General features: G+C 46.1%; 1 protein-coding gene across 1 annotated transcript in view; it reads left to right on the top strand.

The window, feature by feature from the left end:
• Positions 1-16,797, top strand: part of trappc12 (trafficking protein particle complex 12) — a 31,883-nt gene that overhangs the window by 12,343 nt on the left and 2,743 nt on the right. The window contains exons 4-11 of the mRNA XM_034562969.1: positions 4,680-4,793; positions 6,611-6,749; positions 10,754-10,866; positions 11,150-11,222; positions 12,350-12,423; positions 14,160-14,258; positions 15,731-15,834; positions 16,787-16,797. The exon at positions 16,787-16,797 is cut by the window's right edge and continues 77 nt beyond it. Coding sequence (XP_034418860.1) covers positions 4,680-4,793; positions 6,611-6,749; positions 10,754-10,866; positions 11,150-11,222; positions 12,350-12,423; positions 14,160-14,258; positions 15,731-15,834; positions 16,787-16,797 — 727 coding nt within the window. The remainder of the gene's footprint in view (positions 1-4,679; positions 4,794-6,610; positions 6,750-10,753; positions 10,867-11,149; positions 11,223-12,349; positions 12,424-14,159; positions 14,259-15,730; positions 15,835-16,786) is intronic.

Below are 16,797 nucleotides of genomic sequence, written 5' to 3'. Positions count from 1 at the left end.
ATATCCTCTGACCTCAAAGACAAGCAGCAGCAAACAAAAGGAAGTGTCCCTTCCCCATTGTGGCGCTGGAGACACGCCCACACCCAGTGCACACTTCTGCAGTCAATTCCTCGTTTAATATCACTGGCAATAAATCATCATGGTAATGCCTCCTCATTTGATTTGAGGGAATCTGATTATGCGCTATTGCGGCATCATTTGAGCTGAGCTAAATTATTAATCACCATCAGCCTATTGTTTTTCTATTTTTATGTCCTCCCAACGCCCTTTGTGTTAATTGAAATCATTCAAACCTGGGGAGTGACAGCGTGGCTTGTATGCATAATGGCATTTGTGACACCCTATCATAAAGTGCTGTGTATGTTCTAAAAGGAGACGCAGGTTCACCTGAGGGAAGCTCGGTCCACCACTTTGGTCCAGGCTGAACTGTCTCGGCTGATTGATGGATCGGCATGACATTTAGTCCGGAGGTCTACGTTGCCCAGAGGATGCATCCTAATGTCTTTGGTGATCCATTTTGCTTCTTTCAACACTAGCTCTTTAAAGTTTTCTCCTAGATGGACTTGCACTAACTTTTCTTCCAGACATTTGTGGCTCTCAGAAACTATATGCTAATAGTTTTGCCGGTAACCCCCTGACCCCCTCTAGCACCCCTCTTCTGACCAAACCCCTTCATAACTATCGCCATCATCGGCTTCAGCTGTCATTTTGTGTTTTAGTGCTCATTGGCAAATGTTAGCATGCTAACACGCTACGCTAAGATGGTGGTCATAGTAAACGTTACCGGCTAAATAGCCGCATGTTAGCGTTGTCATTGTAAGCATGTCGGCATGCTGAAGTTTGGCACAACGAGGCGCGGTAAAATACATTTCTGTCCCCCAACCACCTTCTGTCCGGCCACAGACTCGTCGTGGCGTTGTCGAGCTGTGCCCGCCTTCAGCCATTCAAGCTCTGCTGGCCGGTTGCGAGTGTTTTTCTGATGGAACGGCGTGTCTTGGTCAGAGGCGTTGTTACCTGGTCTTTTTGGAGGGTCCCTGGTTCACACAAACCACACCGAGAGGCTTCTGCAGCTCTTCATCCAGCCGGCCGGCTGGCGGTTTCTTTTTATTCCCTGCACTATTTTAAACAGACCTGCTGGCACTAATATGCTTATAAATATGGTAAATGGACTTGCACTTGTACAGCGCCTCTCTAGTCTTCTGACTGCTCAAAGCGCTTTAACGCTACATCTGTAACGTGGCGACCGGCGTGCTCGCTTTGCGAACACAACAGTTTTTCAGAATATTCAACCTTCGTCCTTTGATAATGCATGGCTTTTTTGTTTTTACATGGGGCTTGTGCAAAGGTAATAAAGGGGAGTATGAGGTATGAGTTTACAGATGAACACAATTCCTCCTCGACATCGTGGAGGTTGTTTTGTGCCATTTTGCAGGTTACGCTGGTATATTTCCGTTTGTAGGCCCTCTGGCGTTTTATGGAGACTAACACAACAAACTTTCACCGAGTCAAATTACTAGTATGATTCTGAACAGCGTGTTAATCTTAAACGCTGTGTACGCGCGCAGAGCGCACACGCCATCTGATCAACACGCCGCCGTGTGGATGAAGTGGGCTACACCAGGTCTGTGGGGGAAAGAAGTTGACCCGGTGAAACTGAAAAGATATCACATCCGATGAGAATATGAATTGCAGACAACCGGCCGGCGACAGGACTTCTAAATGTTAGATTAGCATGTTGAAGACACAGTGCAGTCTGTGATTTAATCTTTTTTTCTTCATCAGCGCGGGTCAGAGCTCAGGTTCAACCGTTTGAGAAGTCAGCGCAGCAGAGACGTCCGTCATTACCTGGCTCATATATCGCATGCCGTCCTTAATGGAGACCGACCCTGTGACCTTCTGGTCTCGGGAGATCGCCTCCCAGAACACAAATCCTGCCTGCCGTCTCCTCGAATCACAGCTCCTGCGTTCCATATGCCCCGTAATGTTTGCTCTGGATTGGTTATAGTCTGTCGTGAGATAACATCAGCCCATAAAGCTCTGCGTAGCAGCAATGCTGCATCGTTACATAAGGCCTGAACTGAAGTTCACTTCACTAGCGTCGCAGGGTTTTCTTTTTTCTTTTTTGGCTCCTCGCTGCCTCTCTCCACTCGGCTAACCACCGCTCCTTTTTACTTCTTCGAACTATTTTGGCCCAGAGTTTCAGCAATTCTTTTTGGTTATTCCTTGCACTATGGCCAACTTTGACGTGTGTGTGTGTGTGTGTGTGTGTGTGTGTGTGTGTGTGTGTGTGTGTGTGTGTGTGTGTGTGTGTGTGTGTGTGTGTGTGTGTGTGTGTGTGTGTGTGTGTGTGTGTGTGTGTGTGTGTGGGGGTGGGGGTGGGGGTGGGGGGGGGGGTGTCACACTGTATATTCCTCCCTACTCACGCCGTATCCCAATCTTACACACACCCAGAAACACACGCTTGCTCACCTGTCTTCTCATGCCCTTTGGCTGGGCAGCGATGTACTGTATACTGTAGGGTGTGTGTGTTTCTGTATGTATATATGTGTGTGTGAGTGACTGCAGCTGCTTTTGGCCATCGAGGCTGCCTCCTCGTTTTCAGCTTCATTTCCCCTCCTAATGAAGATTCAGAGGCAGCGCAGATACTGGCAGAGGAGAGGAGAGGAAGGGAGGGATGAGCGATAGGGGAGGGAGCACCGACAGCAGGGAAGAGAAGGGAGGCAGCAATGAGAGTCAGAAGGAAGAGGAGGAGATGGAGGGAAAGCGAAGAGGAAGCGTCAAGATGGATGGAGAAGGAAGTATGGGAGAATTCTGAGGAGGGGAGCAAATGCAGGCAGGAGAAGAAAGGATGAGGGAAGGAGAGAAGATGAATGGGGAAGAGGGGAAAGCTACAGCAGACCAAGAGTGAGGGAAGAGGCTGATGAGTTCTATGATAAAGAGGACTAGAGAGAGAGCGGCCCTCTCTGGTCCTCTCTCTCCTAATTAGCTCCCCGTCTGTGATGAATGGCACAGCACTTAGGACCCAATCGGCGAGCCGACCTTGTCATGTGTGTTGATGGGGTGGGTGACTCTGCCCCCACCCCCCCACCCAAGACACACACACACACAGACCCACACACCACCACTGTCCCCCTCATACCTATTGTACCACCTCCTGTGGAAGCAGATGCTAATATCGAGGTGTGTGTGTGTGTGTGTGTGTGTGTGTGTGTGTGTGTGTGTGTGTGTGTGTGTGTGTGTGTGTGTGTGTGTGTGTGTGTGTGTGTGTGTGTGTGTGTGTGTGTGTGTGTGTGTGTGTGTGTGTGTGTGTGTGTGTGTGTGTGTGTGTGTGTGTGTGTGTGTGCGCGCGCGTGCAATTTTTACGTTGCCTTTTTAGAAGTGCTGCTTTTTTCTTAGTGCATAACTGTTCTACTGAGAATTTTCTTTTTCTCTTCTGTGTTCACATCTGGGATTTGTGGTTTGAAATTTGACATAAAAAAAGATAAAAGTAGAACGTATCAATAAAAATAATGATGAGGTACATTTCAATTCGGGCTTCTTATTTCATAGATCTGGCCGTTAATCCTATCTGTAAAATACGATTGTACTCGCCATTATAAAAAAGAATGACGGGGCTGAAACAAGTAGTCAATTGATATCTAATAGTTGAACTCATTCATCAAACTAACAATTATTTAGTTCCAGATTCTAAACTGTGAGGATGTTTCTGCCCTCGTGTCTCTTGTTTTATATTGTTTCATCAAAGAGGGACTGTTGGTTTCCATAATCCATTTCTGATAAGTGCGAAAACCTCTTCAATATCGTCCTCGCTATTGAGGACCAGTTTTATCAGATTTCTCCGTTTCTAATGCGATTCTTTCTAATCCGTATCAGAATTACAGGGGGAAAAAACGGAAACACGGCTACTTAGGGTGTAGTGTCGCACAACTATGATTTTTTTGCCTCTTTAAATATGGCGAATTGCATTGTGGAATTGTAAGCAGAGTGTAGGAATATTTATTTATTTATTATTTAATATCAGATCCACTTCAGGCTTGGTGGGTGTTTTGCTGGGGACTCCATAGAGTGAACTGTGGAATATGAAACAAGCGGACCTCGTTCAATAATATAAGTTAGTGAAGATTGTTTTGTGTGGACTTGAGCAAGTCCTCCACAGCGGGGCTTTAACATTGACTGCAGTCCACTTTTGCTGCTGGATGAACTTTGCGTTACCAACAAACTCCTCTTCACCCCCCTGCAGCATGTCCAGGACTGGAAGTCACCCACCAGCCCACATTAAATGAGCATGCTTTAAGAACGGCCATGCGCAACAACTGGGTACGCCCCCGACAATGCTGTGAGCAGCAGCAGGCCTGGGCAAGCTGCCAACGGGCACTGCGCTAGTTATCATAACTGACAGATAATAAGCAAGACGCCTAGTTGTAATAAACAGGAATTATCCGTGAAGTTTACTGAAGCGCTCGTCCTTGTGTGAGGACACTGGAGACAGGCATCTTGGAGCTAAATGTGGGTGGTTCAACAGATGCATTTAAATACTCGAAACAAGGTGCCTGCTCAGGTGCGATGCGTCCTCCTGAGAGGGTTTGTGATGACGGTAGCTTGGACCCACATCCGCTTTCACCCCAGGTCTTCTTCTATGGTTCCATCAGTGTGCCGTGTCTCTCTCCTCTCCCCTGCAGAGCAGTAAAAACTGGCGGGCTGCCGTGGATCTGACGGGCCGGCTGCTGACAGCTCATGGTCAGGGATATGGAAAGGCCGGCCAGCCAACCACCCACACCACCGACTCACTGCAGGTAAGACGCCAGCCGCCGTCTCCTCGGCCGTCTCTCTGCTTGTTGGTGGGTGTCGGAGAGCAAGCCAAGACGTGTCTTGTTCTACAGATTAATGTACTAATTCCCAAATAGCACTTGAAAATGAAATAGATTTTGCACTTAGTTGAAAATAAACCCAATAGTGTGCTTGAGCAATGATTTAATGAAATGTCCCAACTGACTTTGTATAACCATTTCACGGATTATTTAATACCCTTATTATTTGTTTTTCGAGAGAGTTGATTTAATGTTGGTATTAATTTCTTTTGTTTCCAAACTTACGAGGACATATTTTTATTTGATTTTTTTTTTTACATACATCAGTGTGTCAGAGCCAACCACTAACACAGAAAGCACGCTTGCAGATATTTGTTGTTTAGTTTTGTGGTACTTTCCTTTCATATGTTTTGTCAGTGTTGCTGCTGCACATTTCCCTGGCTGGGTTTGTGGAGCTCTCCCCAGAAGATGGATGACTGCGTAAGCTCATTAAGAAGGCCACCCCTGTGGTCGGCTCTGTGCATGAGGCTTTAAGTTAATCGACCATGTTGTTGCCTGGTGCTGCATATTACTGTTAGTTTTAGGTTCTTCAACAGCCAGGCACATTTTTTAATCCTAGTTTTAATTGTGTGGTCCTTTTTAAAAAAAAAAAAAAAAAAAAAAAATGTGTTTAAGCGTTTAGTTGTGTTTTTTTTCTTAATGTAATATCCATCCTGAAAAAATGATGACGGTTGGGCATCTCTGTTAACCTGATACCGCCCACTGTTCCTCCCACAGGACACGAGCACTATGCTGAACCTTCACAGACTGCCTTGATATTACATTTCCAAGGGTCTACTAGTCAACGTTTTCATTTAGGTGTTCAACCCCCTTAATGGATGTTTAAGAGTTAAAGAGTCTCCCCTCTGAACGCACATGTAACATACAGTATAACAAATGTCGCTATTGGTTCTGGTTCCCGTTTGTAGTCCGAGTGGTATCGGGCCAAGCAGGCTTCGGTTGAATAAACAGTTTGGTGAAGAGAGGTGGAACCCACCGGTTATCTTCTGATGATGGTTTGTTGTATTTGACAGGTTTATTAATTTGATTCAAATGTAAAATGTTCATTTCAGTATATATTCGCTAATGGTAACGGTATCCTTAAAACATGCTATGTTAGAAAATGAACACTCGACATGATATCATCAGATTTGTAAACATCAACATCAGTTTGAACCTTTAGAAAATCCAGACGCCAATCAATTTCCTCAGGATTGCAACCACTTATGTTATTTTTAATATTGTAAGAACTACAGATGATGAAACCCAGTAATGTACTGATGTATTCCGTTTTAGATTTAAAAAAAGACATGGGTATTTTAATTATTGAACATGTTATTGCATACTTGGTTTCTGACCAAATTAGGTGGGAAATATTTCCAGATGTGGGACCAAATGAGGGGCTAAGGTGGAACAGCTAAATACCGGGTACATTTCTGGGACTTTGTTCTCAACTGCAGATAATACCCCATCAACGTAGATGAACATCTTCATGGCGACACATCAGGTGTGCAGGACAAATGACTGACCAATCAGTGTTTTAGTGTTTTGGAACCTCTGCAGTGTTGATACCAAAGAAAGCACCAGGTACGATGGGAAAACCAAAAAAAGAGAGGTTCCAAACAATCGAGACGGGGGAAGGACGCACAAAAACACATAGACACCGAGTCTAACCGCTAACTGACAGATGAGATCAAAGAATTGGCATAATTCTTCATTCTTCTGTGCTTTTACATCTGGAGGTGTGTTTGTGTATGTTCCAGCTCTGGTTTGTGCGGCTGGCCCTCCTTACCAAGCTGAACCTCTTCCAAAACGCTGAACTGGAGTGTGAGCCCTTTGGCAACCTGGACCATCCAGACCTCTACTATGAGTACTACCCCAGTGTTTACCCTGGGAGGAGAGGTACGTACACACACACACACACACACACACACACACACACACACACACACACACACACACACTCCGCTTGTATGAAAACCATACCACCCTCTGTCCTTTGGGGTCATTGTGATCGATCTTTTGGTATTGATCACGTTTATCTAGAAACTCTCCCACTGTAAAATCCTGCATCATTTCATATCTCTTTTGCCCAAAAGCTGCTCAATGAATTCTCTCTGAAAGCTGCCTGGAGGTTGAATAGTAGTATTCATGATAGCGTTGAAAAGCTGCTCTGAAACTCTTATCTCTGAATGCTTTATTAGCCTGCTCTCTACCCCAAAATAGAAGGGAAAAAAAAGGATTTAGCATTTTACCAACCTTTTTTTTTCTTTTCTTTTCTTTTTGGGATACACAAGCACACCACCACTGTCCTATTAAATATGCAAAGGAAAGTTTCTGCCAGGAGCTTGATATTAGACTGTATCGTCGTGAAGCTCCAACAACTCTACTCGTCTCCAGCAGTTCTTTGGTTTTGTTTCTCCTCTCTTCTAAACCGCATGAATTGCTCTCTAATGTATTACCATTACTTTGGATCTGCTTTGCCCCTCGGGCTGCCACAGTGAAGGCGGTAGCGGAGACATAGCTGCACGCACACGCACACACACACACACACACACAGTCGTACAAAAAAGAAAAAGGCAGCACACTTGAAGCTACGCACCGATTGACTTTCCGTTGCTCGATTTAAACGCTTTGTGACCCGCTAGGTGCTCGCAGACAAACTGGCACGAGTTGTGGAGCCTCGCATCACGAGTCGAACGTTTCTCCGGTCCAGACGCTGGCATCGACTATCTATTACCCCGCGATCAAACTCTTCGGGCGCCTTAAGAGACGGCCGCCCGTGTATCACACTCCAAATTATTCTATTTTTTAAAAACTCGGCGACTCGAAGGAATCAATGTTTGTCAGATATTTATTTGATTGCCAGATGAAAAGTTTAATTTAATTTGGTGTCCATAAATAGGAAGGCCTGAATGCTACTCCTAATAGAGTAAGAGTCAGTCGTCTCGCAGGTTGAATGAAATGAACTTGGTGGTCAAATGCTGACCTTCCCAGCTGCTTGGAAAAGATCAACTGGTTTAATGTAAGCCCCGACCAAAAGGCTCGACTCCATTAATGTTCACACTTTAATGGAGTGTGAACATTAATTTCACTCGGACGGTTCCCTTCACCGACATGCAGCGCAGCACAGCGGCTCATCTGACACCCGAATCAAGAAGCAACTCCCACGGCGTCTGTCGCGCCTTGGCACTCGTTACACGAGAAGCTGAAACGACACCGACAACTGGTGGCCCCTGGGTGGCCTCTGGTTGGCCTCTGGATGGCCCCTGGGTGGCCTCTGGGTGGCCCCTGGGTGGCCCCTGGGTGGCCTCTGGGTGGCCCCTGGTTGGCCCCTGGGTGGCCCCTGGTTGGCCTCTGGTTGGCCTCTGGATGGCCCATGGTTGGCCCCTGGGTGGCCTCTGGGTGGCCCCTGGGTGGCCTCTGGTTGGCCCCTGGGTGGCCTCTGGGTGGCCTCTGGGTGGCCCATGGTTGGCCTCTGGGTGGCCTCTGGTTGGCCCCTGGGTGGCCTCTGGGTGGCCCATGGTTGGCCCCTGGTTGGCCTCTGGTTGGCCCCTGGTTGGCCTCTGGTTGGCCTCTGGGTGGCCTCTGGTTGGCCCCTGGGTGGCCCCTGGTTGGCCCAACGAAGTGCAGTGTCTAGTGTCAAGTTTTCTGTATGGGTGGCTGCTTGTTCGGGCTTAGCGGCACTTGGGACTGTGGACTGGCTGAAATAGTTCTCCATGCCTAGTGAAGCAGCTGATCCATGATAGATTGATGTGAAGTATCACAAGCATATCCGAGTTTCTATTGGTCTAAAGCCAACGTGGGATGGATATTAGCTCAAACAGTCCCCTTTTGTAGATGTGCACTTTTTTTTAGTGGATATCCCCACTTTGAGAACCACTGTCTTCCAGTGTATGTCACATAAGTTAATCATAAATACTGCAATATGCTTCAACGGGCTTTATTTATATTTATTGAATATTTTGCAATGAAGCCAAAGGAAGTTCCAGTAATGCAATACAAAACCTACCGTACATATCACTGCATGCTTGTTGAGGACGGCTACATGCAGAAATAGGAGCGGGCCAGTTAACCCTTTCTTCATCTACCTCACACCGTCTGTCCCCTCCTGCGATGCACCTGCGAGCTGGAAATCTTCTGCAGAAATGTCCCGACATCGAGCATTCATTGTGTCCACGAGGGACGTCTGATCACGTGGCTGCTGGTCATAAACCTTCCACCTCCAAGGGGGCGAGGATTAGAGCGTTAGGTGGCAGGAGAAGAAGACGCAGGACAGACTAGATTTCATCCCTAATTTCCAGACATTTAGTGTTACGTTTGGTTTAAAAAAATAAGTTAAACGTTTTTTTTTTGTTTTTTTTACAGTATGTAAATATGCATAATGGAATAAGGGGTCACATTGAGCCCCACCTCCAGAACCCAATCGATCCCATTCTTTGAATAACTCTACCTCTGCAGGCTTGCAACGCTCTCAACATATAACACTGTGCAGACGTGCATCCAGCATTCTGCACGCAGTGGAACTCACTGTCTATTGCATGATTGACACCCGCCAAAAGAAAATGTGCTGAAGGCCATCTTTTACAGTCAACATGTCTTTTTAATTGGAAGATTATCTTAATATTCATGAATGTTTTTAAATAAATACAAAGGCTTTCTGGGTGTTTACTTTGTGCAAAAAAACAAGAAGAAACCAATTGTTTTACTGGTACATTGTAAATATAATATTAAATTGATGATGCTAGGTTGATAATAATAATAATTATTATTATTATTAACTCATTTCTTTTAGACACACTGACTCTTCCTCAAAGTCAGAACTGTCATGGCGGCGTGCCGTTGGTCAGTGGCACAAATGTAATTTAACACGTAGAACTCCGCCAATCAAACCGATTGATTGCTGCGAGATGGATCCTGAACGCTGGTCCGCTGGGAACTGTTCTTGTCGTCAGCTCATGTGCATCCTCTTGCATGTGCTGGTTTCACGCTATTGCTTTATAGCGCCACTGCTGCTCACGAACTTCACAGGGGGGCCTCTTTTTTTCTTTCTGTACAATGTTGTGGCTTCGTGGATGCTTTTCCCTCTCAGTTACGAGCAGTTAATTTTAACAGACACTGTAAAGCTGTTAAAAGTCCTAATTTTTTAAGGTGATGAAACTTAATGACACCCAAGAGAGAGATACCGACTATAGGATCAAACCGAGGGGGAGCGCTGTCCACTCAGCGTGAAGGTACAAACATTGTGACAGAGGGCGGTGGTGGAGACACTGGGCCGGATCTGGTTCAGATGGACCGCACAAGCAGATAGACGCCGCAGATATGAAAGACCTTTGAGATGGATAGACTGTGGGAGCAGCAGTCAGAGATGGACCAGCTAGCTGAGCGTCAGGTCTGATGACAATATCAAAGAGACCCTGATCAAAGCCTGGGAACTCACCTGAATATAGGCTCTTCCTCGGGGGGGGGGGGCTCTCAGACGGTGTGAATGATGTAGAGGCAGAGAGAGACAGAGGGATGAGGCAGAAATATGAGTGATGGAGCTGTGCAGCACACACACACAGAGAGAGATGAGAGGGTTTAATAAGCAGCCATACGTAGCTCAATGCCATCTGTAGGTTCCTGCCTCCAGGTGTGTGTGTGTGTGTGTGTGTGTGTGTGTGTGTGTGTGTGGGTGGATGGATGGGTTTATATTCTCATCTCGCGCTCTGTGTCTCTCCTTGTCTCTCTCCGCCTTCCTCTCTCTTTCTCTCTCCTGCTATGTCCTCATTCCACCCTGTTTCTTACTCTCCCCCCTCCTCCCCCCAACCCCCTTTTCCCTTCACACATTTTTCCCCCTACAATCTCCTGTTTTCTTCTTGTCCTCCCTCTGCCTCACATTCCCTCCCTCCCTCCCTCCTGTCCAGGCTCTGTGGTGCCGTTCTCCATGCGGCTGCTGCATGCCGAGCTTCCCCAGTACCTGGCCAAGCCCCAGGAGGCTCTGGACCGCCTGCACAATCTGAAAACCGTCTGCTTGGCTGTTAGTATACACACACACACACACACACACACACAGCCCCTGGATGAACATAAAGATATGCATACTAAAGATAAGCTATACAGGCCCAGAGAAAAAAACGCATGCAAACCTTAAGTTAAAGCCCACCTGTGTAAACAGACAATTGTGGTTGGAATTTTTTCGAGTTATTGAATATGCAGATTACATTCTAATACAAGACACATAAAAAAAGCCTTCAGTCCTGGAAGTGGAGCGACTCTTCTCACACCCTCCATCTCAGGTTTGAATCTTCCCCCCTCAACAGATTCTGGAGAACTTGGAGAAAGGCTTGGCTGAGGATGGCAGCATGATCACCCTAACACAGGAAAACAGGCAAGGTAAGCACACACACACACACACACACACACATTTGGCTACAGACCTGGCCTCGGTCCCAGACTGCATCACACTGTGGGAGGAGAGTGAGGTCATGGGCCCCAGTGGATAAAAAACACTCACACACCAGAGTCAGAGGCACACCTGGTGCAGGACTGCAGCATACCTCGGCCACACATATACACATGTACACACACAAACACACTCACACTAACGCACACTTCCAACCACACAAAACGCACTGATGCGGCGCCCTCAAAGTGTTTAGCGCCTCGCCGCTTCTGCACTCGGGCTGAATATCAAGCGGCCTCCTCGCGCCAAGCGAATCGATGCGGATCAATCCGATCCAATCCACTCACATCTGCAATCCACTCACATCTCACTCACATCTGCTGGGGAAATAAGCAGGCAGGTAGACACACCTCCGCCCAACGGGATGTAAATAGGCTTGCCCCTTCTCTCTCCGGCATCCTCCGACGCAGCGCTACATCTTAATGCAGCGCTCTTTGAGTCTTATGTCCGCGAGTCCTTCCACCGCTAACTTTGGGCAGGGTGTGTCAGGGTTTTTAATTTTTTTACTACGAGCCATTTAATCGGCTAATTCAAGGGTGTGTGTGTCCGTCCGTTCTGACAGTTTCTCCCCCTTTCTAAAAGCAGTGTAATAGCTGTGCCCTCTGTCTCTTCTCTCTCTCTCTCTCTCTCTACCCACGCAGACAGTCGACAGTCAAGTCAATAACGTAGGCCTTGCCTTCACACATCAGACTCCCGTTGAGTGATTAGCGCTTCTCCCCAACACACACACACACACACGTGTGCAGCGATGAATACTAATAGGCCTGCACTCTAACTCTTCCACAGGGTGCACTGTCTGAGGGAAAAAAAGGGATGCGGAGTGTGCCGCAGTGTCTTCCTCACCACCTCGCCTTAAAATAAACTCTGGTGTGTAGGAGGAGGAGGGGGAGGTTTAATGAGGGGGATGTAGGTAAAGGGCAATGCATTGAGGAGTGGGGGGGAAAGGAGTGATGTTAGAGGGACAAACAAACAAGCAGGTCAGAATAAAACTAGGAAGTCACCCTTTTAAGGAATAAATCCTCTTGTCCGTCTCTTCTTCATCTCTCCCTGTTTGTAGTGTCTCTAAACCTCTGGAGGTCTCGCCTCAGCCGGGTCATGTACTCCATGGCCAACTGTCTGCTGCTGATGAAGGTACGTGTGCGTGTGCGTGTGCGTGCACGCGTGTGTGTGTGTGTCACACTGTTTGTCAGCTCCGTGTGTGCATCTGTGCATCTGCCTGGATGTGTGTGTCTGCGTTGGAGATGGAGAGATCTCTGAAGCCACGCTGGTGGAGGATTCACGGTGAAATCCCCCCAGACTGACCACTAATTGGATTCTTGGTCAGAGAGGGAGAGAGGGGTTGGGCTGTAGATGTGATCAGACCCAGAACCACAGTGCCATCTAGTGGTGAGGCATGGGATTACAGTATTTCTTTATTTGTCTGGGATCGATTTCAGTTGCAATATGTCTGGTACGCCATGCCGTACCAGGGGATTTGTAGCACATTTACTACAATCCTAAATACTTTTCTGTTGACTGTTTAATTAACAACTATTTTTGTTGTATTCCATTCAGTTATGCACTAGTTTCCATTCATTGATGCATGGTATGGAAATGAAATGGCCGATTCTGAGAGAACCGGCATGGTGTTGTCAGGTTTTCACCGATGACAACTATGAAGCATACAATATAGAAATAGCCAATATTCTCTCTGATATTCCCAATTGCTTATTTAGGTCATCAGTAATAAATTGAGTGTGTTGAATGAAGTAAAAACAATCCACATTCAACATTAATACATACAGTAAGGAACGATCTTCTCTCACCCGCAAAGGCCACCCTGCTCACCTCTGAATCCACCGATTACCACGAGAATGTGACGTCATACTTACAGGACCGATCCTTTTTCTTTAGCCATAATCATGTTGGCACATTCAGGGCTTTCTGACAGAAATCTCCGACTTGGTTATGTTTAGGAAAAGTGCATTGAGCTCAAGTGCAGACCTGGTTTTACTGTTACGGTTTTGTACCCCAATGATATGACCGGATGCGACATCTCCTCCTGTCACCGTCTTTGGGAACCACGTGAGCACAGTGCAGAGCAGCGGCCATTAGCTAGCTAGTGGGGCGCAGCAGAGAGACTGATGCACTGAAAGCATGCGCGGTGTGGCCTGTAAACACAGCAGGGAGAAGCTCTGATCACAGCACACACAGAGGGAGAGCGACCTCCCCCTCAGCTCAGGCAGACCTTCCTACACTACGTCTGTACATGGACCGCAGTTGTTTAATGAACTACAGCGGTAATGACGGGACATCCCAGTGCAACAGTGTGGCTCGTTTGGGTTTTTAATCATTTTGGGATGGACAAGGGAGCTCCATGGAACAGAGGAAGATGAGATATCATTGATATTTGATACACATTTTTCTTTCTGTCTTGTATACTGTATGAGATTTGAATGTCTGGTTCAACCGTTTTAGACACTGAAAACTGAGCCAGGGTAGAAATAAAAAGCTGCATCGTAATACACATGTACAATACACACTTTATGTACCTTGTCCCTGCCCAGCCCACACACACACACACACACACCTCACTGACCTCTCTGTCGTCCCGCTCAGCAGTCCAGTCACCATGTGAGCGATGTGTAGCGGTGCAGTAGGGAGGTGGGAGGAGGGTCACATCGCCCAGTTAATGCACCATATGTTTGATTAATGCCCTCTCTCTCCTTCTCGCTCTCCCTCCCTCCACGCCTGAATACTCTTGCTCTTCTTTACCTCACTCGCCCTCCACCTGTCTCTACCTCCTACTGTTTACCTCACCTGCCTCTATCTTCTGCCTTTACTTATTTGTCTCTCTCTCTCTCTCTCTGGCTCTTTCTCTCTCTCAGGACTATGTTCTGGCTGTGGAGACCTATCACTCCATCATCCAGTATGAACCCCAGCAGAGAGTGCAGCTGCTCAGCGGCATAGGACGCATCTTCTTGCAGGTCCACACACACACACACACACACACACACACACACACACACACACACACAGAGTGCTGTATAACTTTATATATTTCTCCATAAGCCTGACCTAAAATGTGATCAGATTCAAGTCTTAAAACGAGACAGAGGATGCAGTTCAACAAAAGAAAATTATTTATTTATTTAGAAAAATTATGCAACTGAAGCTCAACAAAAAGGCAAATCCTGAGATGACTCGAAGCAGTCAAAGTCCTGACTTTAATCCAATAGAAGTGTTCTGGATATCCCTGTTACGTAGACATTTAAAGATATTTTGAAATCAAAGGTTCACATATAATTTCCGAATAAGGTCATTCATTTTGGATAATTGTTCTTTTGTCTTACTTGTTTATACTTAGGATTTAGATGAAGACCTCATCAAATTTGAGATTACGTTTATGATCATTTTAAGAACTATATACACACCATGGATAGATTATGAGACACTGATTCCCTATGGACAGGTTGAGATGGTTTCTGTTTTTGGCTAATCCAGAATATGAAATACTTGACATACGAAATACGTACGTCATCAAATGTATGAATAAAATAAAATCCAATATTGTCTTGCTCATTGCCTACAATGGTCCAGTACGACCAGATATTTTAAAGGGATAGATACCATAGTCCAGAAAGTCTCTGACAGTTGAGAAATCTACATCCTCTGTTGGGATAAATACTGTATACATACAGTAGATATACAAAATAAATAAATATATATATCGTCCACAAATAAGATCAGTTTCAATATGGAGAGATTCTCAGTATCATATCATAAATGCGAAAATTAACTCAAATGTTCAATACTGCTCCCATGTCTGTGTTAAGAACAGAGCTGAGTCCATTAGCCTAGCTTAGCATGAAGCAGGGCCTCTACATTTCACCAATCAACATGTTGTGTGTCTTTGTTGAATTTATACATGAACAGAAACGTAAAAGTATATTTCCTGACAAATAGCATTGTGTATGTTTATCCGCCCGCTCCCCCTGTACGGCACAACAAGACTGAGGGCACTGCGTCTAGCTGTTGGGTCCAGCCCATAAAGGCTCGCTAGTTCCCTCTACTTTTCAGTCTCTAAGCTAAGCTAGGCTAACTGTGTTAATGCACAGACACCCGACTGATATTGATATATAAATATTCCTTTGAAGAACTCTGATTGGGATCAGGTGCAAGCTCAAGTAAACACGTGGGTAAGAATGTTGAGAAGGCCTTCAGTGGAGGCAGCGCTGCGGTCGCCGAGCGGGGCCAAATGAGCGCCATCATCACAGAGAATATTGGTGTTGTCGCCATTAGTCCCTCTCGCAATGTTCCTGTATGGGTTCTTTACAGATGCAATAAGTCTCAAGGTTTCCCTTGGGGGACCATGAAATCTAATCCTAATACATAATATAGTTTTACACTCACACAGGTCAGTGGTTAATGTGCCGCCGTTTGCTTTGTTCTTGGCCAGATTGGAGACGTGAAAACGGCAGAGAGGTACTTCCAGGATGTGGAGAAGGCCTGCCAGATGACAGGGAGCCAGCCCGGTCACACCACATGCGTGCTGATGAACAGGTACCCATTTATCACCTCCGTACCGTGCCCGTTTGCTCCGGCTCCTTTCCGCCCCGGGGCAGCGGCGCTTCCTTCAGGGAGGTTTACAGCCTCGCGCTTCCTTCTGCGAGGTCACACCTGTGTGGAGCACGGACCAATCAGGAGACAACAGGGCTCCAGACTGTCTCAAGTACCGTACTGTAATTCTAGTTGTTGTACTTTACGTATTTCTGTTTCTATCTGCTTTCTACTTTTACTTCACTACATTTCAGAAGGAAACTTTTTACTTCACTACATTTATCTGACCGCTTTAGTTACTTTTTACATGAATAAAAACTGTATTATCTCATCTACCTAGTAGTGTACAAAGTATCTAGAATTGGCTCCAAGTTGATGAACTATATCATTTAAAAGCTTTGGTTTTGATACTTTAAGTACACATCTACTTTTTTTTTTAGTTTTTACTTGTAATAGAGTATATTTAGACTGGTATTTCTTCCACCGCTGGGTACAGCATGGTATTAATCAATAGCACTCAATCAATGGTCCCTCCCTGCCTGCACTGTCATCATCAGCAGCGTCACATAACAACCAGGCACACGTACCTGACACGAGTGTACAGAAACATGTACAGTTATGTCTGTAAAAACAGACATAAAATCTGTGTGTGTGTGTGTGTGTGTGTGTGTGTGTGTGTGTGTGTGTGTGTGTGTGTGTGTGTGTGTGTGTGTGTGTGTGTGTGTGTGTGTGTGTGTGTGTGCGCGCGCGTTTTCATCTCGCGCTCTGTGTCTCTCCTTGTCTCTCTCCGCCTTCCTCTCTCTTTCTCTCTCCTGCTATGTCCTCATTCCACCCTGTTTCTTACTCCACACATTTTGGGCCGTATGTTTCCCAATATGCCTTCCACAGCTTCCAGTATGACCGTAACGCAGTACTGCTTTATCAGTGGATGATGTACTGTGTTTGTGTGTTCCAGGGCCTTCGTCT

The sequence above is a fragment of the Cyclopterus lumpus genome, chromosome 22 (assembly GCF_009769545.1).
Source record: "Cyclopterus lumpus isolate fCycLum1 chromosome 22, fCycLum1.pri, whole genome shotgun sequence".
NCBI lineage: Eukaryota > Metazoa > Chordata > Actinopteri > Perciformes > Cyclopteridae > Cyclopterus > Cyclopterus lumpus.
The sequence above is the reverse complement of the archived record's forward strand: the minus strand, read 5'-3'. Positions and strand labels throughout refer to the sequence as shown.